At 40.4% G+C, this 26,584-nt stretch overlaps 1 protein-coding gene across 5 annotated transcripts in view; it reads left to right on the top strand.

Annotated features, from left to right (window-relative positions):
- NINL (ninein like) overlaps window positions 1-26,584 on the top strand; it is a 179,916-nt gene that overhangs the window by 58,780 nt on the left and 94,552 nt on the right. For all 5 annotated transcript variants that reach the window (XM_037055527.1, XM_037055524.1, XM_037055525.1 and 2 more), the window contains one exon: window positions 16,733-16,829. In XM_037055527.1, the coding sequence (XP_036911422.1) occupies window positions 16,803-16,829 (27 nt within the window). In that variant the 5' untranslated portion in view covers window positions 16,733-16,802. The remainder of the gene's footprint in view (window positions 1-16,732; window positions 16,830-26,584) is intronic.

Here is a 26,584-nt window from a genome sequence, read left to right as displayed (position 1 = left end):
GTGATGATACAAATATTGATCAGTTGCCTTCTGTATTCTCTGTGACCGGAGATAGAACCTGCAACCTAGGGATGTTCCCTGAATGGCATCAAACCTGCAACTTTTTGGCATATGTGATGATGCTCCAACCACCTGAGCCACCCAGCCAAGTCATACTGTGCCTTCTTTTATTCAATGTTTTATTTGTGAGATATATTCATTTTGTTGTCTCTATCACTTATTTTTTCCTATTGTCCCATTTCTTTGTCTAACTGTATAACAATTTAATTACCCATTGTGTTTAGGAATATCTCAGTGACTTCAATTTTTCCTTATAAGTTATTTTTCTGCTAAAAAAGAATAAATATGAAATAAACACATACACAATCAAACTAAGAGTTTAGCACCAGCATACTTAAGAAAAATGAAATTTTAAGGATGTGTACTTCAAGTACATAGAAAATTATCTGAAACGTGTAAAAATGCAAGAGATGAAAATAAAGTAGTAAGTATTTGGAAAATTGTGAATGTTCGTTGGCTATATAAAACAAAGAATACATTTTGTCTAGGTTCCTTATAGTGGAGGAGTGAATGGAACCACAATAACCTCCCAGGACCAACTGGGAATTACAACTAAATTACACAGAAATCACCCAGAATAAACAACTGAACAATAGCAACAGAAAGTAGCAACAATAACCTCGGACAGAAGAATCAGCTTCAGTTCAATCTTACTAGTGAGGAGTGAGGTGGAGACTGAAGAAGGCTGGCTAGTTGCCCAAGGCAGCAGCTCCAGAAGGATAATTAGGGAACCAGTTGGAACCCCTGAAACATGTGGGATCTGAACCCTGAGTTGGGATTCCCAGCCTAGAGCAACTGAACTAAAAATGTACACAGATAAAAAGCAGTGGCGAAAAGTGGGAAGGTTCCTCTTTTCCAGTGATGGATGGCTGGAGACTCAAATTGCCATTGAAAGGGCCAAAGCACAAATTTTCATTTGGAGCCAATTGCCCAACGCTCTGGACTAGGCAATAGTGGGCTCCCAAGGGCAGAGTGGGCTAGAGAAGCCTGAGGACAGACTGAAGACAAAAGCTTTGGGGAGAGAGCTGAGAGAGTAGTTCCTGAAATCCCAATGCCAAGTCATGCCCCACACTGAAGCAGCCATCCTGCTAAAGCAGACCACTCCCCTCCAAGCAACAGCAGCCTTAGGGGAACCAATAGGCCTGACTCCACGAGGTATTCTGCCCTGCCCTCTGGGGCTTAAACCTGACTGCTTAAGGCAGATGACTTGATTAAAAACTGAAGGACATAGCCTCAGACAGTAGATCCCTGGCTGTCTCAGAACAAACTGCTTAAGGTCAGGTGGGGTCAACATATGATATCATCAAAGACAGATCCAGAAAGAGAAACACTAGTAAATATTAGAGACTGCCAAGGCGAAATCCACTGTGGTCTTCTCCATGATTTGCATTATTTTCTTTCCTGCACAGCTTTTTAACATTCACTTCTTATCCATCAAGTTTGTGCATATTAAGTAATTAGATTTTATACTATAATTTATTTATCTCCTTTCTTATATTAGTCTTAAACTTTTTTTAAACCTTTTTTTAAAGATTTTATTTATTTGTCTTTATACAGAAAGGGAAGGAGAGAAGGAGAGAAACATCAATGTATGGTTGCTTCTTATGCATCCCCTGCTGGGAACTGGCTCCTGCCGGGAACTGGCCTGCAACCCAGGCATGTGGCCTGACTGGGAATCGAACCGCGATCGTGTGGTTCGCAGGCCCGCGCTCAATCCACTGAGCTACGCCCACCAGGCAGTCTTAAACTCTTTATACCATTATTAATACTGGTTCATTTGCTGTTGATAGTGGGATTGCAGGGTATAGTTATTTTTGCAGATATAGGTTTGTTTCCTAGGCTTTGTGGTTTGGTTCTGGCAGCACCTGAACAACTGCATACAAGATATGGTGGGCAGAGTGATCCTCATTCAACCAGCTAGAGGAAAGGACCCACCAAAGAATGCCCCAACAAGAATCAAAACCCATTTACATCTAGAGAACCAACATACACAGTATATACGGCATCACAAGAGCATCAAGTTCAGGAGATCAAGGGGATTGCACCTCTGAATCTCAGGTCTCCTATAGTAGAAGTTCACACTACAAACTCAGGAAGTCAAAAAAAGATAATTTCAAAAAGCCCAATCAAACAAGAGGAGTCCCACAAATAATGAGAACACAAATAAACAACCCCCACTCGAAAGGAAAGGAGGATTCATCAGAAAGAGTGCTAAATGAAACAGAGACAAGTGAACTATCAGATATTGAGTTCAATGCACTGTTTATAAGGAAGTTCAGTGAGCTTACGGGGAATTATGAAAAACTACAGGGAAATTACGAGGAACTTACTGAAAAATATATGTGAATATAAAAGGACACAGAAACTATCAACAAGCACCAAGAGAAAATGAAGAATACAATTTTTGAATTGAAGAACGTATTAGAAGGAATCAAAAGCAGGCTGGATGAAGCACAGGATTGAATCGGTGAGCTGGAGGGCAAGGTAGAAAAAGACCAAGAAAAGGGAAAAAGGGCTCAAAAAGAACATGGGTTAAGGGAAATGCAGGATAACATAAAATGTAATAATACCCATATAATAGGGATACCAGAAGAAGAAGAAGAGCAAGGGATAGAAAAACTGTGTCAAAAACTAATGATGGAAAATGTCCCTAATTTGATGAGAGAAAAAAGTCACAAAAATCTAGGAATCAAGAGGAACCCAAAGAGGCACACTTCAAGACATATCATAATTTAGGTGGCAAATTCAAAGAAAAGGAATCTTAAAAGCAAGGGATAAACAGAAAGTAACATACCAGGAAGCCCCCAAAAGGCTAGAAGCTGACTTCTCAATGGAAATGCTCCATGCGAGATGGAAAAAGCAAGAAATATCCCAAGACTACATCTTCACCAAACCATCACTGCAAGAGATGCTAAAGGGATTGCTTTAAGAAAAGGAAGAATAAGAATGAGAGAGAGAGGATCACAGGTATGAAGGAAGTAAAATGTCACTCATCAATAATAACCTTAATGTAAATGGTTTTAATTTTTCTATCAAAAGACATAGAGTAGCTGAATGGATAAGAAATCCTGACCCTCACATATTCTGCCTACTGGAGACCCCCTCAGAACAAAACACCTACACAGACTGTAAATGAAGAGTTGGAAAAAAATAGTTCCAAGTGAATAGACAGGAAAAAAAAAAGCCAGGGTAGCAATACTCATATCAGACAAAACAGACTTCAGAAAAAGGGCCATAAAAGAGACCAGAAAGACACAACGTAATACTCAAGGGAAGAATTCATCAAGAAGAGATAATCATTATAAATATGTATGCACCCAACATGGGAGCACCCAGATATATAAACAAAATCTTGGAGGACTTCAAGAAGGATATAGACAGCAACACATTATATTATGGGATTTTATCATCCCACGATCAATAATGGATAGATCTTTAGAACAAAATACCAACGAGGATATTACAGCATTAAACAATGCCCTAAATCAAATAGACTTAACTGATATGTAGAATATTTCATCCCAAAGAAGCAAAATACAGATTGTTTTTAATTGCACATGGAACATTTTCAAAGATAGACCACATGATATCACACAAAACAAACCTCAACAAATTCAAGAAAATTGAAATCCCCTGGGTGGTGTGGCTCGGTGGATTGAGCACAAGTCTGTGAACCAGAGGATCACGGCTCGATTCCCAGTCAGGGTACATGCCTGGGTTGCAGGCCCATTCCCTGCAGGCCAGTTCCCAGAAGGGGACACACAAAAGGCAACCATATATTGATGTTTCTCTCCCTCTCTTCCTCTAAAGATAAATAAATGAATAAAATCTTTTATTAAAGAAAAAAAAATTGAAATCATATCAACTATTTTCTTTGACCACAAGGGACTAAACTACAAACCCACCTCAAGGAAAAAACTCAAAAACATTCAAACTCATTCAGATTGAATCACATACTATTAAATCATGAATGGGTCAAGAATGAGATCAAGGAAGAAATCAAAAAGTTTCTGGAAACAAATGAAAATGACACGAGTACAAAACCTATGGGAAAGAGCAAAGGCAGCAGAGAGAGGGAATTTCATAGTAATACAGGACTACCTAAAAAGCTAGAAACATTTAAAATAAACAACCTAACCCTACATCTTCAAGAACTGGAGCAACAACAACAAAGACAGCCCAGAGTGAGTAGAAGGAAGGAAATAACCAAGATCAGAGCAGAATTAAATGACATAGGGAGTAAACGAACAATGCAAAGGATCAATAAATCCAGAGCTGGTTATTAGACAAGATAAACAAAATCAACCAGCTTTTGAGCATACTCATCAAGAGAAAGAGAGGACCCAAATAAAAAAAAAATCAGACCTGAAATAGGAGAGATTAAAACTGATACCACAGAAATACAAAAGACTGTAAGAAATTACCACAAACAACTATATGCCAAGAAATTGAAAACCTAGGTGAAATGGGCAAATTTTAAGAAAAAAAGAATCTTCCAAAATAGAATGAAGAAGAAGCAGAAAGCCTGAACAGACCAATAACAGCTGATGAAATTGAAGCATTAATCAAATATCTCCAGGTACAGAAAAGCGTTGAACCAGATGATTTCACAGGAGAATTTTATAAAACCTTTACGGAAGAACTAACCCCTATCCTTCTCAGACTGTTCCAGAAAGTCTAAGAAGAAGGAAGACTCCCAGCTCTATGAAACCAGCATCATCCTAATCCCAAAACCAGATAAAGACACAACAAAGGAAGAAATTACTGTCCAATGTCCCTGATGAACATGGACTCGATAAGTGTTCAACAAAATATTGGTTAACCCCTTCCAGCAATACATTAAAAATCATACACTGTGTTCAAGTGGGATTCATCCCAGATACAGGAATGGTACAATATTCTCAATGTAATATGTCACATATACCAAAGGAAAAACAAGAATCTCATAATCATGTCAATAGACGCAGAAAAAGCATTTGATAAAGTACAGCACCCATTTATTATAAAAAGTGGTAGTAGAGGGAGCATACCTCAACATTATAAAGTCTGTGAATGAAAAACATACGCCCAATATCATACTCAATGGGAAAAACTAAAAATTGCCCCTTAAGAACAGGAACAAGAAAGGAATGCCCACTTTCACCTCTGCTATTAAACATAGAAATAGAATTCCTAGCCACAGTGAGCTACAAGAAAATGAAATAAAAGCCATCCAAACTGGAAAGGGAGAAGCAAAACTGTTTATTGTTTGCAGATGACATGGTAGTGTACATACAAAATCCTATAGGCTGTGCCAAAAAACTACTCGATCTAAGAAATGAATTTGGAAAAGCAGCAGGATAGAAAGTCAGTATTTAGAAATGAAAGCATTTTCGTAAAGCACAAAGGAAATCTCAGAAAGAGAATCCAGGAAAAAGTCCCATTTAATATGGCAGTAAGAAAAATAATGTACCTAGGAATAAATCTAACCAAAGTCTAAAAGACCTGTATTAGAAAACTACACAATACAGAAGAAAGGTATTAAGGAAGAGACAAACTAATGGAAACATTACTGTGTTCATGAATTAGAAGAATTAACATAATCTCAGTGTCCATACTACCCAAAGCAATTTATAGATTCAACTCAATCCTTATTGAAACAAAAATGACATTGTTCACAGATTTAGAACAAACATTTCAAAAATTTATATTGAACTATGACCCCAAATAGTCTCAGCAATTTTGCGAATGAAGAATACAGTAGGAGGGCTCACCATACCTGACATCAAACTATATTACAAGGTCATGCTAATAAAAAAACAGTCTGGTAATGGCATAAGAACAGACACATACATCAATGGAACAAAATAGAGAGTCCAGAAATAAACCCAAGTCTCTTCAGTCAATTAATATTTGACAAAGTGACAGCAACACAAAATGGAGTAAAGATAGCCTCTTCAACAAATGGTGTTGGGAAGTCTGGACAGCTCCATGCAAAAAATTGAAACTCGACACTGTAATCAAAACAGCCTGGTATTGGCATAAAAACAGGCACATATACCAATGGAACAGAACAGAGAGCCCAGAGTTAAACCCAACTCTACAGTCAACTAATATTCAACAAAGGGCAGTGACATAAAATGGAGTAAAAATAACCTATTCAACAAATGGTGCTGGGAGAACTGGACAGCTACGTGCAAAAAAAAAAAAAATGAAACTTGAGCACCAACTTACACCATACACCAAAATAAATTCAATATGTATAAAATACTTAAATGTAAGCCGTGATACTATTAAAGTCCTAGAGGAGAACATTGTCAGGAAAATTGCAGATCGTTCATGCAGCAACATTTTTACCGATATGTCCCATAGAGCAACGGACATGAAAGAATAAACAAATTTCATCAAAATTAAAAGCTTCTGCATGGCTAAAGAAACCAGTATTAAGATAAAAAAGAGTACCAAATGTTTGGGAAAACATATTTGCCAATGATAACTCAAACAAAGGTTTAATCTCCAAAATATACAAAGCACTTAACTCTACTCTAGGAAGACAAGTAACCCAATTAAAAAATGGGCAAAGGGCTCGAACAGACACTTCTCCAAGGAGGAATATACAGAGGATCCAGAGACACATGAAAAGATGCTCAATATCACTAGCTATCACAGTGACGCAAATTAAAACCACAATGAGATACCACTATACACCGGTCAGAATGGCCATCATAAACAAAGCAACAAACTACAAATGTTGGAGAGGTTGTGGGGAAAAGGGGACCCTAGTTCACTGTTCATGGGATTGGAGAGTGGTACAACCACTATAGAAAACAGTATGGAATTTTCTAAGAAAACTAAAAATGTACCTGCCTTTTGATCCAGCAATTCCACTGCTAGGATTATATCCTAAGAATCCCGAAACAGCAATCCAAAAGAACCTGTGCACACCAATGTTCATTGCAGCACAAGTTACAATAGCCAAGAGTTGGAAGCAACCTAAATGCCCATCAGTAAATGACTGGATCAAAAAACTATGGTATATTTAAACAGTGGAATTCTATGCAGCAGAAAGAAAGAAGGAGCTACTACCCTTTGCAACAGCATGGATGAAGTGAAAAGCATTATGGTGAGTGAAATAAGCCAGGTGTTGAAAGACAAATACCATATGATCTCACGTTTAACAGGAACCTAAACAACAAAACAAGCAAGCAAACTGTGACCAAAGACACTGAAATTCAGAGCAGTCTCACAGGGACCAGAGGGTAGAGAATTTCAGAGTTTCAGGGGGAAACGGTAAGGATTCACAGAAACGAGAATAAAGGACTCATGGTGAGCAACTAAGGGGGGGGGTGGAAATGGGAGGGAGGTGGGGAGGACGGGGGGGGGGGCTGGGATTGGAGTGGGGGATGGAAAACTGTACTTGCAATAATTAAATAAAAAACCATGAAAAAATTTGAAACTCGACCACCAACTTCCACCATATACAAAAATAGACTGAAGTTGGATAAAAGAGAAAAATAAGTCCTGACACCATAAAAGTTCTAGAGGATAACAGAGGGAAGAAAATCTGAGATATTCCATGCAGCAGTATGTTCACTGACCTGTCCCCTAGAGCAGTGGCATCAATTAAAGAATAAAGAAATGAGACTTCATCAAAATAAAAACCTTATGCTTGGCTAAAGAAACATTGGGAAAGTGAAGAGGGAACCAAAATATATGGGGGAATGCAACTTCCGCCAAGATAGAGATGTAGGTGGAAACACTGTGCCTTCTCCCACAACCAAGTTTGAATACAACAAAGGTTTAGTAAACAAAGACTCAGCCAAAGAACAGAAAACTGAACTATAGGGGAAGTCGGACAACAACAAACCGTTCAACTGGGACCAGTATGAGGGGCAGAGCCAGCAGCAGAGCAGGGTCAGGCAGGAAGGATCCCCCGTCCCAGGCGACCCAGGTGCACAGGCAGCTTGTGTAGCATCGAGAACCCAGTGATGGTGTGGGGTATGCTGACTGTGGTTTTTCACATTCTCGTGCACAGATAAACCAGCAAAGGAGTGAGCAGTGAGACGGACCGAGGCCCCGTTGGCGGGAGGAGGCAGAGGGGACTGCCATTGACTTCCTTTGACCCCGCACACGCACACACAGCATCACAACCCAGCGACTGAGTGGTTCCGCCCTGGTGAACACCTAGGGCTCCACTACTCATATGTAATAGGCATGAACAGTCCAAAATATAGCTCAAGAAGAACTCAAAGCCCCAGAGCCGATAACTCTAAGCAGCCAAGAAATAGCCAGCCTCTCAGATGCACAGTTCAAAACACTGGTCATCAGGATGCTCACAGAACTGGTTGATTATGGTCATAAATTAGAGGGACATATGAAGGCTAAACTAATTGAAATGAAGGGAAATGCACAGGAAACCAGTAGTGATGGAAAGGAAACTGGGACTCAAATCAAGTGAGTGGACCAGAAGGAAGAAAAAAAATGACCAACCAGAAAAGAATGAAGAAACAAGAATTCAAAAAATGAGAGGCTTAGGAACCTCCTGGGCATCTCTAAATGTTCCAACATCTAAATTATAGGGGTGCCAGAAGGGGAAGAGAAACAGCCACGAGTGGAAAATTTATTTGAACAAATAATAAAGGAGAACTTCACCAGTCTGGCAAAGGAAATAGACTTCCAGGAAATCCAGGAAGCTCAGAGAGTCCCAAAGAAGCTGGACCCAAAAAGGAACACACCAAAGCACATCATAATTACATTAGCCAAGATTAAAATGAAAGAATCCTAGAAGCAGCAAGAAATAAGGCGATAGTCACCTACAAGGGACTTTCCATCAGACTGTTAGTGGATTTCTCAAAAGAGACCTTACAGGCAAGAAGGGGCTGGAAGGAAGTATTCCAAGTCATGAACTCCAAAGACCTACATCCAATATTGCTTTATCTAGCAAAGTTTTCATTTGGAATGGAAGGGCAGATAAGTGCTTCTCAGATAAGATCATATTCAAGGAGTTCATCATCACCAATCCCTTATTATATGAAATGTTAAAGAGACTTATATAAGAAAAAGAAAATAAAGAATATGAACAGTGAAAGGACAGCAAAGTCACAGTTTTTAACAACCACATCTAAAACAAAAGCAAACTAAGAGGTCAGCTAGATCAGGAGTGGAACCATAGAAATGAAGAACACATGGAGAGTTAGCAGCAGGGGAGTGGGAGGAGGAGAAAGGGAAGAAGGTACAGAAAATAGCATGGGTAGTAGGTAGAATATAGAGAGGGGGGAGGGCAAGGATAGTAGGGGAAATATAAAATCTAATGAACTTGAGACACGTGGTTATAAACTAAATGGGGGGGAATGGTGGGGGAGGTGGTGTGCAGGGTGGTGGCGAAGGAAGGGGGGTATATAACAACTGTAATGGTATAATCAATTAAAATGTATTTTTAAAATGTATGGGAAAATATATTTGCAGATAATACCTTGGACAAGGGTTTTATCTGCAGAATATTTAAATAACTCACATGATTCCACTCCAGGAAGACAAACAATCTAATTAAAAAATGGGTAAAGACCTGGACAAACACTTCTCCAAGGAGGGCATAGAGAGGGCCTAGAGATACATGAAAGGATGCCCACAAGCCATCAGAGAGGTGCCAATTAAAACCACAATGAGATACCACTTCACGCTGGTCAAAATGGTCATCATAACAAAATTAACAAACAACAAGAGCTGGTGAGTTTGTAGACAAAAGGGAACCCTAGTTCACTGTTGGTGGGAATGCACACTGGTACGGCCACTGTGGAAAACAATATGGTATTTCTTCAGAAAATAAAAATGGAGCTGCCTTTCGACCCAGTAGTTTCATTAGTGGGATTATACCCTATTAATCCTAAAAGAACAATTCAAAAGAAACTGTGCACCCCAATGTTCATGGCAGCACAATTTACAGTAGCCAAGTGTTGGAAATAGCATAAGTGCCCATCAGTGAATAAGTGCATCACCATATGTGGTACACTTACAAAAAGTAAAATCAGAAAATACTATGCAGCAGGAATAAAGAAGGAGTTCCTGCTCTCACAACAACATGAGTTGATCTGGAGAGCATCATGCTAAGTGATATATTTCAGGTAGTGAATCATAAATACCATAGGATCTCACCTATAATTAGAACGTAATCAACACTGCAAAGAAGCCAGCAAAACAACTAGAGATATTGAAATAAAGAAGACTCTGACAATTACCAGAGGGGAGGTAAGAGCAGGTAATGTGGAAGAAGGAGGGGAGGTTTTGCAAGCAACACGTATAAAGGACACATGGACAAAGCTAAAGGGGAGTAGGTTTAAGCGTGAGAGGTAGGGATATGTATGGCATGCAGGAGTGTTTCAGGGATAATGGTTGAAGGTAAGCAGTGGGGATGTGTAGGCACACAGGAGTGGTACAGGGAGTAATGGAGACAACTGTACTTGAACAACAATGTGCAATAAGTAAAAGATACATATATAATTGGATGTAAAATATAGTTAAAATATTTGATAATGGAGTAAGTCATGAGTATAGTAATTAAAATTGAACAATCTTGATATTGTCCTATAGAATGCTAAAAGTATTGAATAATAATAAACTTTGCTAAGTTAAAGGTGTGTTATAAATTTTTGAGAAAACATGAAAATGGAACTAGAGTGCATAACTTCTAGGTTAATAAAAAGAAAAGTGAAACCCTTGAAAAAGAAATTAATACATTCAGGGGGAGGAAAGAAAAGTAAAGAAAAGTAGGTCAAAATGAAAACATAAAATAATACTTTTGGCCAAGATGGAGGCCTAAGTACACTTTGTCTCCTTGCCTAACCAAAAAGACAATACAGTTAAAAATGCCTCCAGAAAATCAAACTGTATGGATATGTTAACAACTAAGGAGTTAAAGACGAAACACTCATCTTGACTGGAAATAGGGTCAGAAACAGGCAGCTGGGTGGAGAGGGCTCACAGCAAGGCGGCGACTTGAAGGCCAGATAGGCTAGCCGGTGCCTGGCAAACCCATATTTATTTGCATGGAGCTAAACCAGGAGAAACAACCAGGGAGCGATACACACCATGCAACCTATAATTCTAGGGTGAGAGAACAAAGCCTCAGTGTCCATGGCTATAGAAATCTAAGTGGGTTGTGGTGGTGGTGAGAGGAACTCCTGGTATCCCAGGAGAGCTTGTTGTAGAGACCTGTGGAGTTCTAAATATACACCAACCGAGCCACCTGGGAATCAGCACCAGAAGGGCACAATTCAGTTGTGGGTGGTAGGGGAAGTGACGAAAGCTGGCCGAGAGCTGAGTAAGTAGCACTGTGGACTTCTCTGACCCTTCCCCCACATATAGAGCCACAATGCAGTAAGGTAGGTTGCCCTACCATGGCAAATACCCAAAGGTACACTCCTTACGATGTAACATGTGCACTGAGACCAAAAAATATGGTCCAAATAAAAGAACTTAACCAAACTCCAGGAAAAGAGCTGAAGGACAAAGAGATAGCTAACCTATCAGAAGCAGAATTCAAAACATGGGTAAATGAGATGCTCACAGAAATGGATGTGTATGGTCACAAAATAGAGGAAAAAGTGAAGGCTATGCAAAGTGAGATAAAGAAAAATATACAGGGAACCAACAGTGAAGGGAAGAAAACCAGAACTCAAACCAATTTGGAAGCAGACCCTACAGCCTCCTACCCTCCAGCACTCCCACTCACCTCCCCTTAGTTCATGTCCATGGGTCATGTATATAAGTTTTTTGGCTTCTCTATTTCCTATGCTATTCTTAATGTCCTCCTATTTTGTACCTACCAATTATGTTTTTTATACCCTGTACCTTTTTCCCATTTCTCCCTACCTGCTCTCCAGTCATAACCCTCTATGTGATCTCCACTTCTGTGATTCTGTTCCTGTTCTAGTTGTTTGGTTAGTTTTGTTTTTGTTTTGTAAGTTCAGTTGTAGCTGTGAGTTTTGATCTTCTTTTTCTTAAATAAGCCCCTTTGACTTTTCATATATAAAAGGCTTGGTGATGGACTCCTTTAACTTGACTTTATCTGGGAGGGCACTTTACCTGCCCTTCCATTCTAAATGATAGTTTTGCTGGATAGAGTAATCTTGGTTGTAGGTCCTTGCTTTTTATCACTTTGAGTATTTCATGCCTTCTGACCTGAAATGTTTTTGTTGAGAAATCATCTGGTAGTCTTATCGGAGCTCCTTTGTAGGTACCTGTTTTTGTCTTGCTGCTTTTAAAATTCTCTCTTTGTCTTTAACTGTTGCCAATTCAATTATGATGTGTCTTGGTATGAGCCTTTTTGGATTCTTCTCATTGGGAACTCGGTGCTTCCTTAACTTGTGTGTTGTTTTCCTTCACCAGGTTAGGGTTGTTTTTTGTCATTTTTTTCTTGAAACAGGTTCTCAATTCCTTTCTCACTCTCATGCCCTTCTAGTACCCCTATGATATGGATATTGGTTCACTTTCATGTTGTATGAAGGACCTTAAACTAGCCTCATTTAAAAAAAAAATTTTTTTGCTAGTCTGATTGTGTGTGTTCTGCTACCCTGTCTTCGAAATTGCTGAACTGATCCTATGCTTCACCAAACTGACTTTTTTATTCTGGTGTATTCTTCATTTCAGATATTGTAATCTTCATTTCTGACTGGGTCTTTTTTTTTAATTTCTGTCTTTTTTCATGTTGTTGTAGAACTTACTATGTTCCTTGTATTTTTCACTAAGTTTCTTACAGTTCTTTGTTCCTTGAGCATCCATATAATCATTCTTTGGAACTTTGTATCTAGTAAATTGTTTGCCATAATTTTAGTTTTTTTTCTGGATACTTCTCCTGTTCTTTCATTTGGGGCATGTTTCTTTGTGTCCCCATTGGCTGTCTCTTTGTGTTTCTTTTTCTATGTATTATTTAGATCTGCTATGGCTCCCAGTCTTAGTAGTATAGGTTTATGAAGTAGGTGTTCTTTTAAACCCCTTGTCACAGTCACCTTGATCATCTGATCTGGGTACTCCAGGAATGACCCTTGTGTGGGTTATGTTGTCCTTACAGTTGTAATTGAGTCTTGATTGTTATTGGCCCATTTGTATCTTGGGTCGACCCAAATAGGGTCAACCCTCAGGATGGCTGACTGTTAGAATCATCTCTACCACTGTTTTCAAATTTTTTTGTGAATGCTGTCCTTGCATAGCATAATTTGTTTCAGCAGGTTATGGTGTCTGCCAAGATCTCTGTTTAGATATGCTGCTTGTGAAACTAGCACTTGGACCCTCCTCTGATATTGCGTGAAACTGGCTATCGAGTGTGTTCAGCTAGTCTTCAGTTGGTTATTTAATTTGATTGCTCTATATTTTAGTTGTAATTCCAGTTTGGTCTTGCAAGCAAGTGAATGTAGCTTCCATCTATTCTGCTACCATCTTGGATCCCTCACAGTTGCTTTTCACTTCCTGTTTGATATCCTCCTTGACCCATTGGTTCTTTAGTAGCATGTTGTTTAGTCTCTGTGTATTTGTTTTTATCTGTTTTCTACTATAGTTGATTTCTAGTTCATGACACTGTCGTTGGAAAATATGCTTCATATGATACCCATTTTGTTGAGTTTATTGAGGCTTGTTTTCTGGCCTAGTGGGATCTGCCTTGGAAAGTGTTCCGTGAGCATATGAAAAAGGGTGTATTTTGTCATTTTGGTATGAGATGTTCTACAATTGTCTATTAAGTTAATCTGGACTGTTGTGACATTTAAGACCACTATTTCCTTATTAATTTTCTGTCTGGGTGATCTGTCCATTCATGTGATTGAGACATTAAAATTCCTTACTTTTATTGAATTACTGTGAATTCCTCCCTTTTTGTTCTTTGTTACTTGCTTTATATATTTAGATGCTCTTATGTTTGGTGCGTTCTTATTTACAATTATTATATCCTGTTCTTGTGTCTACCCTTTTTCATTATATAATGTCCTTCTTAGTCTTTTTTACATTCTTTTTTTTTTGTATGGTTTGTGTAATATGAGTATTGCTATCACAGCTTTCTTTTCATTTCTATTTTCATGGAATAACTTTCTCTATCCCTGCCTGTATGTATCTTTCAATTTGAAGTGAGTTTCTTTAGCAGCATGTAGATGGACCATGTATTTTCATCTGGTCAGCCATCCTATCTGTGTCTTTTTAATGGAGAACTTAATCTACTTTCATTCAAAATAATTATTGAAAGTATACACCTATTTTCGTTTTGTTCTTTTTCTTTTTTTTTTTTCTGGTGGCTGTTGTAGTTCTCCCTTGTTTCTTTCTCTTGATCCCATTCCTTGTGGCCTGCGTGTTTTCTTTAGTGTTTTTTTGGAGTGCCTTTCACTTTGTTCTTTGTGTATGTCCTTTGTAGGTTTGTTTTTTTGTTACCATTAGTTTTTATACCTATAGCAATCTATTTCAAGCTGATAGTCATTTAAGTTTGACTCTATTTTAAAAGGACTACATTTTTACTCCCCCCCTCTACACTTTGTTTTTTAATTTCACTGTATTTATTAAATATAAATATTTGCCTTTTCCTGTTGAGTTTTCCTATCATATTTTCTGACTTCTAGTTATGGGCTTTCCTTTTCTGTTTATGGAAGGCCTTTAGCATTTCCTCTTTTTTTATATAAAAACACTTTTTAAGATTTTTAATTTTATTTATTTATTTTAGAGGTGAAGGGAAGTGGGGGTGGAGAGAGAGAGAGAGAAATATCAATGTATGGTTGCCTCTTGTGCATCCCCCGCCAGGAACCAGAAACTGGCCTGCAACCCAGGCATGTGCCCTGACTGGGAATCGAACCGCGATCGTGTGGTTCGCAGGCCCGCGCTCAATTCACTGAGCTACACCAGCCAGGGCTTAGCATTTCTTGTAAATCTTGTTTAAAGGTGATTCTTATTTTCTGCTTGTCCAGTAAACTCCTTTCTTTCCTTAAATTCTGATTGATAACCTTTCTGAGTATATTATTTTACATTGTATGTTTCTTTCTTTCAACACTTTAAAACTGTTCTGCCACTCTCTTCTGACCTGTAAAGTTGCTGCTGAGAAATTAGCTGATATCTTTAGCAGGTTTTATTTGTATGTAACTAGTTGTTTTCCTTTTGCTCCCTTCAGGATTGTCTCTTTAGCTTTATTTTTTTTTCCATTTTAGTTACAATATTTCTTGTTCTCTTTGGGTTCATCTCAATTGGAACTCTCTGCGTTTCCTGGTCCTATATGTCTGTTTCCTTTCACAAGTTAACAAAATTTTCAGGCATTATTTCTTCCAATAAAGTTTTTTTCTTCGTGACTTTGTTCTTCTTCTGGGACATATATAATGGGAATGTTAGTGTGCTTGGTGTTGTTTTAGAGGCTCCTTAAACCATCCTCAATTAATTTTTTTCTCCTGTTGTAATTGGTTGTTTTCCACTAGTCTGTCTTCAAGGTTGCTGATCTTTTCTTCTGTGTTAGCTTAACTGCTCTTAATTTCTTTTTAGTGCAGCAATATATTCTTTAAATTTTATTTATTTATCTTTAGAGGGGAAGGGAAGGAGAGAGGAGAGAAACATCAATATATGGTTGCCTCCCGTGAGTCCCCCGCTGGGAACTGGCCTGCAACCCAGGCACGTGCCCTGACCTGGAATCGAACTGCGATCATATGGTTCTCAGGCCTGCACTCAATCCACTGAGCTACACCAGCCAGGGCAGTGCATCAATATATTCTTTAGCATTGCTTGGTTATTTATTATATTTTCTAACTCTTTGTTGAAGTTCTAAGTTCCTCTACTCCATTCTCAAGTTTAGTAAGCATCCTTATGACTGTTTCTTTTAATATTTTTATCAGATTAACTACTTATCTTTGTTTTATTTAGGTTTTTCCTTAGTAATTTTTTTTCCTTCATGTGAGAGTGTTCTTCTTGTCATTTTGTTCACTGTTCTCTCTTTGTTTATGCGAATTACACAAAATATCTCTGTCTCTCAGTCTTGGCAAAGTGACTCTGTGTAGAAGCAACCTCATAGACTGTGTGTGCTAGGTGCTTTTGAGAGGTCATTTGGAGCCAAGCCAGGTGCCTATGGAATTGGAGGCACTGGCCTACCAAGCTGTAATATATCTAGGAATGTAGGCCAGATTCATGTAGGAATGTCCTGTTGATCCTGCTTGCTTCCTTTGTTTGGAGCCAAAATGTACTCCGAGTGGTGTGGCTGGGAATGCACTGTGGCAATATTGCAGGTAGAACAGAACTCTTGGATAGAGCCCCCAACTGCTCTATGGAGGTAGAAGGGAGTATAAACAATGGTGCTCACTGGTACCTTCACTCCCGGAGAATTCCTGCAGATCCTGGGAGTCTCCCATGTTTTCCTAGCCTTCTCTTTCTCTCCTCTATTGCTTACAGGGTATTCACTTGGTCCCAAGTTGTCTCTTAGGAGTAATTACTCTCTCTATATAGGTACTCTGTATATCAGTGTCCTCTTGGGAGGGTGTGAGTTCTTGTCTTTCTATGTGACTACCATCTTAGAACTCCTCCTTTTTAAAAAAATTAAGTTAACTTTTGAAAAAAATGAAATGAATGTTCTCAGTGCAAAAGGTAACAGTAAAATGTTTCCATCCAAGGAGAGAAAAAGAAAAGGATGATGGATTATATGTACCTTCTCTTGAAAGTAACTTTGACCTCTCTTTTTAAATTCAACCAGGTTAACTTTGAGGAGTTTAAGGAAGGTTTTGTGGCAGTGTTATCATCAGTTGCTGGTGTTGGCTCCTCAGATGAAGTCAGTAACTCATTGGAATCAGGTAAGACAATTACCTCCTTTCCCCTTTAGTTTATTTTCATTATTTGTTACATTTGGGAATACAGTATTCTTTTTTTTTTTTTAAGATTTTATTTATTTATTTATCTTTAGAGGGGAAGGAGAGGGAGAGAAACATCAATGTATGGTTGCCTTTTGTGCGTCCCCTGCTGGGAGTTGGCCTGCAGGGAACCTGCCTGCAACCCAGGCAATGTGCCCTGACTGGGAATCGAACCGCGATCATCTGGTTCGCAGGCCTGTGCTCAATCCACTGAGCTACACCAGCCAGGGCCGGGAATACAATATTCTGACTGAAGAGCCTAGGAGGTCTGAGATTAAATTCTAACCCCACTCTAGCACTGCCAAGCTGTGACAACTGGGACAAAGCATTTCTGTTTTTTTCTTCTGTTTCCTTATTTGTAAAATAGTGTCGTAAAGTAAAAACCCCATTGTTTTTCTTTAAACTGCACATGAGACTCTGAACATTAATAGTATTCTGGTCACCAGATATATGGTAGTTTTTTCCACACCAGCAGTTCTCTGTCACCATCTTGGTGCTTTGTAATTCAAATCAATTGTGACATGATCTACTTGGAGATAGTGTCTGCTTTTGTAGGTTAATGGCTCGATCCCATTAGTCCTTCACTTCACAAGCTGGTTGCAAGTTCAGGTTGACCCCTGTGCTCCTGCTCAATAGCTATGAGTCAAATAGCTAAGAGCTAAACTGCTCTTAATTTCTTTTTAGGGCATCAATATATTCTTTAGAGTACAGAGGTTCCCACTATACTCTCCTCAGGTTTGATTAATTTGCTACAGCACCTCATAGAACTCAGAGTAACATTTAATTTATTAGATCACTGGTTTATTATAAAAGTATGTAACTCAGGAGCAGCCAGATGAAAGAGATGCAGAAGGCAAGGCATGGGGAATGGGCATAGAGGTTCTGGTCCCTCTCCAGGTGCAACACTCTCCCCAATTTCCAAAAGTTCTCCAAACCCCATCCTTTTGGATGTTTATGAAGGCTTCATTACATAGACCTGACTCATCAAGTCATTGGCTATTAGTGATTAAACTCAAGGTCCAGCTTTTGTCCCTTCTCCCGGGGTCAGGGGGTGGGGCCAAAATTTCCAACTCTTTCATCGTATGGTTTGTTCCCTTGGCAACCAGCCCCATCCTTTGGTGCTTTGGAGAAGTCGCCTCATTAACATAAACTCAGGGGTAGTTGCTCTTATTAGAAAATTCCAAGAATATCAGAGCTCTGTGCTAGGGATAGAATGGAGACCAAATATGTATTTATTATAAGTTCACAGTATCACAAGCATCAAATAATACTTTGTGCTGTATTTACAGAATAAGATGTTGACATGATAAAATGGATGTGGAGGAATTGAAGATTTTAAGAATTTATAGTATAGTGTAGATGTAAGGTGTTTCTAGATTTCTGAGGTTGGCGGATCAGATAGGATGCCAGCAGCCCAGAACAGACCTCAGTGTGTCCTTTGTCTCAGACAGTAATGTTGTGCTGTGCTAATAAAACTTATTAGACTCTTATTACTGAAATGGGACTAGTCTGACAAAGATAACATTTGTAAGTGGAAGTAGCATCCTGAAGGGGAAAGCCACTTGGCTTTGGTAGTAGTCAGGAGGTGGAGAGAGCATTTTGAAGCGAGGTCAACTCAGGTGCATGTAGGTTGCAGGATAAGAGTCAGAAGATGCTCCATTGGGCCTCAGGCTGTGAGTGGCAGACACATGACCTGCCAAGGCTGAGTTTGGCTCCCCTAGATGTGTATCGGGGTGAGTGGAATGGTAGTGGGACTTTCCCTCTGATATGGCTGTGTGTCTGAGGATGGAAGTTATGATATTGATCAGAATATCAAGGAGGGAGCTCTGGTGGATCCGTGGTCACAGCAGGTGTGTGACATTTGGAAGCCAGGGTGACGGTGTGTGGGGGGCCTATAGCAGTGAAGCAAAATGGATTAAGAATATTGAATATCTTCTGTGTGTTAGGCTTTGAGCTCCCTGCATATTTTACATAGGTTTCATTTACCCCTTATAGATACTATATGAATTATTAGATACCTTATGCATTATCATACCCATGATTCAGATGAGGAAGCTGAGGCCTGAGGTATGAATGGATTTGTCCAAGATCCCACAGCCAATAAATGATGGCCACTATTTAAGTGGGTTTTCCAGCTTTAAGTCCCAGGTCCTTCTGTATACTTTGTTGCCAGAACCTGCTCCTTCTACTGGGTGCTCATGGTCAGCCACCTTCCCACCTCCTCCTGCTGGTTTCAAAGACACCTGAGTATAGTGTAAAGAGTCCTGAAATAGGAGGAAAAGACCCTATGGTGTTCACTGGATGCTTTTTTTTCACACTTTTCTTCTGTAAGACGTGAAGAAGACCACTTGCCTTTCCTAACTCACAGGATTTGGGAATGTGATTGTGTGGCCATGGCTTAGAACGTGCCTAAAAGGCAAGTGCCCAGTGTCACTGACACTGCATGTCCCCTCTTTATACTAGAGAATGCATGATGCTTCTATGCCTAAAATTGTATAGATTTGTGGGACATGTTCTCAGGTACTTCAGAAAGAGAAGCTATTTTAGAACTTGTGCTTTTTCTCACCAGTGACAGTTTTGTTTTGTACTTCCTTTTGTATTTTAAAGCTTTCTTCATTTAAATGGTTGTGTACCCTGACTGAGATATTTCCTCCCTCTCTGCCAGAAGATGGGTCTCATACTACTGTCCATCTCTGAGCACCCATCCACAGAGCCAGGGTGCCCACTGCTTGAAGGCTGACCATGCATTGGTGATCCTGAAGCCACGGGGTTTCCATGAGAGTCAGAAAGAACCTGGTGCCTTCCAAGATTATGTTCATTGCAGCTTTCTACCCCTGGCTTAACCTCTCTGTCTTAGGCCCTTTCTGTCAATTGTGGTTTAGGTATTTGTCTTCTTAATGCCTTATTTGCCACCCATTGCTCCATTCATAGCATCACTGTCTCCATGCTGTCTAATCTGTTTGTCAGTCCTTCCCATCTTCTCCCACCATAATCAGAAAAATGTGCTTTTTATATTCCAGGAAGGAGAATGTCACTGTGAGACCAAATCCCTGGGATTTTGAAGGACATCCCGGCTTCCCCATCATTCTATTCATTTCATTAAAGGCCGTTATTGAACATATAACCAAATGTATTTGTGTTACTCTTTTTCCTATAAATAAAAATGTACACCAAGAAGATACAACCTGGTATCTAGGATTTGAGTCGGCAGCTGTGCTGTCCTGTCTATTAGGGTCATGAGGTGCCATGTCTTGTGCTCTCAGGACACTCTGGGGTATGTGACAAGGAGCTCGGTTGTGCCCATACTGAAATATGCTGGCTTGGGCAAATTACCATCCTTCCCACCCCAAGACGGTATGACTTTTGATTCTCTGGGCTGCCTCATCATTTTACCATTATTCCCCTGCACTTACTATTCTGCTCTGCCTAGCCACTTTCCTAGAGTAACATTTCTCCCTTTTGGAGGGAGGGAAGTGATACTTTTTGGACACCGTGTGTGTGTATGTGTATGGGGTTTTCTTTTTAATTAATTTATTTTTAAAATATATTTTATTGATTATGCTATTACAGTTGTCCCATTTTTCTTTATTACCCTCTGCCCTGCATACCCCCTCCCACCCATATGCCCCCCTCTTAGTTCATGTCCATGGATCATACATGTAAGTTCTTTGGCTTCTACATTTCCTATACTATTCTTAACCTCCCCCTGTCTGTGTTCTATCGACCATTTATGCTACTCATTCTCTGTACCTTTCCCCTCCCTCCCCCTTCCACTCCTCCACTGATAACCCTCCATGTGATCTCCATTTCTTTCTTTTTTTTTTTTAAAGATTTTATTTATTTATGTTTAGAGGGGAAGGAGAGAGGGAGAGAAACATCAATGTATGGTTGCCTTTTGTGCATCCCCTGCTGGTAGTTGGCCTGCAAGGAACCGGCCTGCAACCCAGGCATGTGCCCTGACTGGGAATCGAACCGCAATCCTCTGGTTCACAGGCCCGCGCTCAATCCACTGAGCTACACCAGCCAGGGCCTGATCTCCATTTCTGTGATACTGTTCCTGTTCTAGTTGTTTGCTTAGTTTGTTTTTGTTTTTCTTTAGGTGTGGTTGTTAATAACTATTAGTTTGTTGTCATTTTACTGTTTATATTTTTTACCTTCTTTTTCTGAAATAAGTTCCTTTAACATTTCATATAAGGGCTTGGTGATAATGAACTCCTTTAACTTGACCTTATCTGGGAAGCACTTTATCTCTCCTTTCGTTCTAAGTGAAGGCTTTGCTGATAGAGTAATCTTGGATATACGTTTTTGCTTTTCATGATTTGGAATACGTCTCTCCAGCTCCTTCTTGTCTGTAAGGTTTCTTTTGAGAAATCAGCTGACAGTCTGGTGGGAACTCCTTTGTAGGTAACTGTCTCCTTTTCTCTTGCTGCTTTTAGGATTCTCTCTTTATCTTTAATATTGGGTAAATTAAAAATGATGTGCCTTGGTATGTTCCTCCTTGGGTCCAACTTCTTTGGGACTCTATGAACTTCCTGGACTTCCTGGAAGTCTATTTCCTTTGCCAGATTGGGGAAGTCCTCCTTCATTATTTTTTCAAATAAGTTTTCGATTTCTTGCTCTTCCTCTTCTTCTGGTACTCTTCTGATTCGAATGTTGGACCACTTAAAGATGTCCTGGAGGTTCCTAAGCCTCTCCTCATTTTTTTGACTTCTTGTTTCTTCATTCTGTTCTGGTTGAATGTTTAGTTCTTCCTTCTGGTCCACAGTGTTGGTTTGAGTCCTGGTTTCCTTCCCATCACTGTTGGTTCCCTTTACATTTTCCTTTATTTCACTTAGCATAGCTTTCATTTTTTTATCTAATTTGTGATCGTAATTCAACTAATTCTGTGAACATCCTGATTACCAGTGTTTTGAACTGTACATTTGATGTGATAAGTTGGCTATATCTTCATCACTTAGTTGTATTTTTTCTGGAGCTTTGATCTGTTCTTTCATTTGGGCCACTGTTCTTTTTTTCTCGGTTTGCCTATTAATATAGTAAGGGACGGATGCTTAGGTATTCACCTGAGCGGTGCAACCTACTTTGCTGTGTTGTGGCACTGTATGTGGGGTATGGGTCTGAGAGCGAAGTTGGCATTCTTCGCTCCATTCTCTGCCAGTTTTCAGCCACTTTCCCTACTACTCACAATTAAATTGGGCCCTTCTGGTGCTGATTCCTGGGTGGGTGGATTTCTGTATGTTCTAGGACCCTGTGGGTCTCTCCAGCAAACTCTTCTGTGAGGCTAGGAATTTCTCCTTTTCCTGCCTCAACTCCCACAGGTGTTTTCAATTAGAGGTTTGATGCTTTATTTCCTTGCACTGAAACTCTGGGTTGCCGAGTCAGTCTGGCTCCTCAATTGTTTCTCCCAGTTTATCTGCACTTAAATATGGGACCATTCGGTCCACAATCTGCTGCCTCCCTGGGTCCTCCAGCCGCTGCCTTGCTCACCAGCTGCAGCCTTGGTCGCCGCGGTCCTCCAGCCGCTGCCTTGCCTTGAGTCCTCTCTGTTCAGCTGCCTGTCTCCACCCCTCCTACCAGTCTAAATGAATTTTTCTTCTTTAACTCCTTAGTTGTCAGACTTCCATACAGTTCGATTTTCTGTCAGTTCTGGTTGTTTTTTTTTTGTTTTTAAATTTGTCGTTGTCTTCTTTTGGTTGTTCGAGGAGACACGGTGTGTCTACCTATGCCTTCATCTTGACCAGAAATCCTGTATGTGTGTGTTTGAGAACATTAGTGAATATATGAAAAAGGGATGTGTTTTTGTCAGTGGCTCATTACTCTCAGAAAACTACTGACTTGCTGGCAACTGTGAAGAAGTGGGACCAGCATCAAGGACAGGACGAAATTGCAGACATGGACTAGGACTCAAATAAGGAGGGGAAATGGGACTTCCAGCCAAGATGGAGGCATAGGTGGAAACACTGTACCGCCTCGCACAACTAAGTTTAAAGACAACAAAGTTTTAGTAACAAAAACACAGCCAAAACACAGAAAACTGAACTGTACGGAAGTCCGACAACAAACCGTTCAGCCAGACTGGTAAGAGGGGCGGAGTCAGTGGTGGAGTGGGGTCTGGCAGGAAAGATCGTTAGGTTGGACTGACCCAGGAGCGTAGGCGATGGCAGCGGTTGGCGGATCCCAGGCGTGGGGTGTCAACAGGCGGACCCAGTGAGGGGACAGGGTGGCTGGCTGACCGTGGTCACACATTCACGCTCAGATAGATCAAGCGAAGGAGTGAATGGTGAGACAGACCGCTCAGGCTAGGGCCTAAGGGATAGGAATTAGAGCCTGAAAGCATAAATTGGAAAGACTTTCAGGGTCAAGGTGCCAGGAGAGGCTCCCAGGCTCACAGAGAGTTTGTTGGAGAGGACCACAGGGTCCTGGAGGGTACACAAGCCCACACACCCGGGAACCAGCACTAGAAAGGCCCAATTTGCTTGTGGGAAACCACATTGGGGACAGAAATCTGAGAGAAAGCGGAGCAAAGCGCCATTTTTTTCCTCTCTGACCCCACCCCCACATACACTGTCACAACCCAGCAACTGGGTCGCCTGGCCCTGATGAACACCTAAGGCTCCGTCCCTCATACACAACAGGTGTGAACAGACCAAACATTATGACTCAAGAAGAACAGCTCAAAGCCCCAGAGCCAATACTTCTAAGCAACCAAGAGATAGCCAACCTTTCAGATGCTCAGTTCAAAGTACCGGTGATCAGGATGCTCAGAGAATTGGTTGATTTTAGTCACAAATTAGAGGAACAAATGAAGGCTAAATTAATTGAAATGAGGGGAAATGCACAGGAACCAATAGTGATGGAAAGGAAACCAATGTGATGGAAAGGAATTGATTTGAGTCAAATCAATGGAGTGGACCAGAAGGAAGAAAAAAACAACCAAACAGAAAACAATGAAGAAACAAGAATTCAAAAAAAATGAGGAGAGGCTTAGGAACCTCCAGGACATCTTTAAATGTTTCAACATCCGAATTATAGGAGTACCAGAGGGGAAGAAGAACAGCCACGAGTGGAAAACTTATTTGAACAAATCATAAAGGAGAACTTCCCCAGTCTGGCCAAGGAAATAGACTTCCAGGAAATCCAGGAAGCTCAGAGAGTCCCAAAGAAGTTGGACCCAAGAAGGGACACACCAAGGCACCTCATAATTACATTAGCCAAGATTAAAACGAAGGAGAGAATCCTAGAAGCAGCAAGAGATAAGGGGACAGTCACTTGCAAAGGAGTTCCCATCAGAATGTCAGCAGATTTCTCAGAACAGAGCTTACAGGCAAGAAGGGGCTGGAAAGAGGTATTCTATGTCATGAAATCCAAAAACCTACATCCAAGATTACTTTCTCTAGCAAAACCTTCTTTTAGAATGGAAGGGCAGATAAAGTTCTTCTCAGATAAGGACAAGTTCAAGGAGTTCATCATCACCAAGCCCTTATTATATGAAATGTTAAAGGGACTTATCTAAGAAAAAGAAGATAAAAAATATGAACAGTGAAGGGACAGCAAACTCAAAGTTATTAACAACCACACCTAAAACAAAAGCAAACTAAGCAGACAGGTAGATCAGGAGCAGAACCATAGAAATGGAGATCACATGGAGGGTTAGCAACAAGGGAGTGGGAGGAGGAGAAGTGGGGAGAAGGTACAGAGAATAAGTAGCATAGAGGGTGGGTAGAAAATAGAGAGGGGGGAGGGCGAGAATACTATGGGAAGTACAGAATAAAGAACTTGTGACACATGGACATAAACTAAAGGGGGCAATGGCGGGGAGGGGTGTGCAGGGTGGAGGGGTATGAAGTGGGGAATAGGACAACTGTAATGGCATAATCAATAAAATACATTAAAAAAGAAAGAAAAACTTTTTTTAAAAAAAGGAGGGGAAATGGAAGCAACGAAAATCAGGCCTACAAATCAGAAACGTGTGCTGGTTGCATGATCTCCAGGTGTGCCAACAAGTTGAATGAGCCCAGGAAATGACTAGGATTCTACTTCTACAGGGTTCTGATGGCTTTAGGAGCGCATGGCAAAGCTCCCCTCTGAGTGTTATGCACCTCATTTTCCCACATGTGCCACAACTTTCCATTTCTTACTTGACACAAAAATCCCTCTCCCAGCACCATTTTAGGGTGGAAAGAGGAGGACTCTTCCCCACCCAAAGTAACCAGTCTGTAGCCTCCCTGTAAGTGGCAAACTAAACCAGATGTTTTTCTTCATTGATCCTTTATTCATTGGTCCCTCATTCACCCTTTGAGCTCCTGAGAGCCTTTCTTCATGATTGTAGTTTGCCTCTTCCGAACATGTGTGAGTTTTCTTACAAACATTTGTTTTCCCTCTGCTTGACTTGGACACTTGACCCACTTCTTCAGCACATCCCATGAGCTCCCTCACATGATGAGAGTTTATTGGGACAGGCCCTGTCAATGTCTTGTTCCAGAATGATTAGTAATAATGCCTGTGATGACCTCAAAGTGCCTCAGTGGGGTGAGAAATTATATAGTTAACCTGCATTTTGTCAGCTGCCTTAAATGTTATACTCTTACTTCATATTCTGCATGTCCCACATGGAACTGAGCATCTTCCTCCCAGAAATTCCTCCCACATCCCTAGTTTTTGTCTGTCGCTGGTTCGATTGGTCAACTATTCCCTTCTTCTGGTCAACTATTTTGGGTACAGCCCAGAAATTCCCAGAAATTCCTCCCACATCCCTAGTTTTTGTCTGTCACTGGTTCGATTGGTCAACTATTCCCTTCTTCTGGTCAACTATTTTGGGTACAGCCTCCTCCTCTGATTGTCCCAAGGTCAGGGCCTGTGGACTAGGCATTTGGAGTATGACAGAAAGAAATATGGTGGTCTTAACCTTAAAGAATGTGACTTATGTTGGGATGTGGCTCAAGGCATATCTGCATTCAAATGCTCCTCATTTTCCTGGCCTGGCCTGGTCTCACTGGGCCCTGTATGTCTTTCCAATTAGCCCATTCTAGTCACTTCCGTCTGAACCTATGTCCTGTCTTGGCCACTGCCCATCCTGCCCTCCCCTGTCTTTTTCCTGCTGCTCAGGATTCTGCACAGAGTCAGTGTCTTGTCTTCTCTGGGTGAAAGATCCCAGCTGCTCTGTGCAGATGTGGATAGTTAAGGTGGGAAGAAGGAAGTGCAAGATTATTAAGGTATACAGCATTCTCACAAATCCCAAAACTAAAGTTCATACCTGTTTGTACCCAAGACTTTATATCTGTGGGGAGTCTGAACCTACACAGCTGCATTTGAGGTGTGTGCCCACCTGCATGTACCTTCCAGTCCCTTGGGGTCCTAGAGTGAGCAGGGTGGAAAGGGACCTTCTTGTCTCTAGAGTGGTATGTTGCTGGATTATTGGAGTGTTTTCATTCTTTGCATAACAGACTAGATTTTGTATTAGTTTTTTTATTACCTAAACAGAAGCAAAATATGCTTGAAAAAATTTAAATAGCATGTAGTTTAGAGTGGAGAGTCCTGTCTTCCTGCCTGGCGTTCTCTGTCCTCACCCCAGGGAACAGGATAATTGTTGTTAACTGTTCCCTGTGTTCTTGCAGTTGTTTCTGTGAACATAAAAGTACATTCATCAGTGAAAGATAGGCTTTGTGTCTGAATCTACACCTTCTTAAATATATTTTTAA

The sequence above is a fragment of the Sturnira hondurensis genome, unplaced genomic scaffold (assembly GCF_014824575.4).
Source record: "Sturnira hondurensis isolate 20B ecotype Veracruz unplaced genomic scaffold, ASM1482457v3 Scaffold0008640, whole genome shotgun sequence".
Taxonomy (NCBI): Eukaryota; Metazoa; Chordata; class Mammalia; order Chiroptera; family Phyllostomidae; genus Sturnira; species Sturnira hondurensis.
This window is presented reverse-complemented; position numbering and strand designations above follow the sequence as displayed.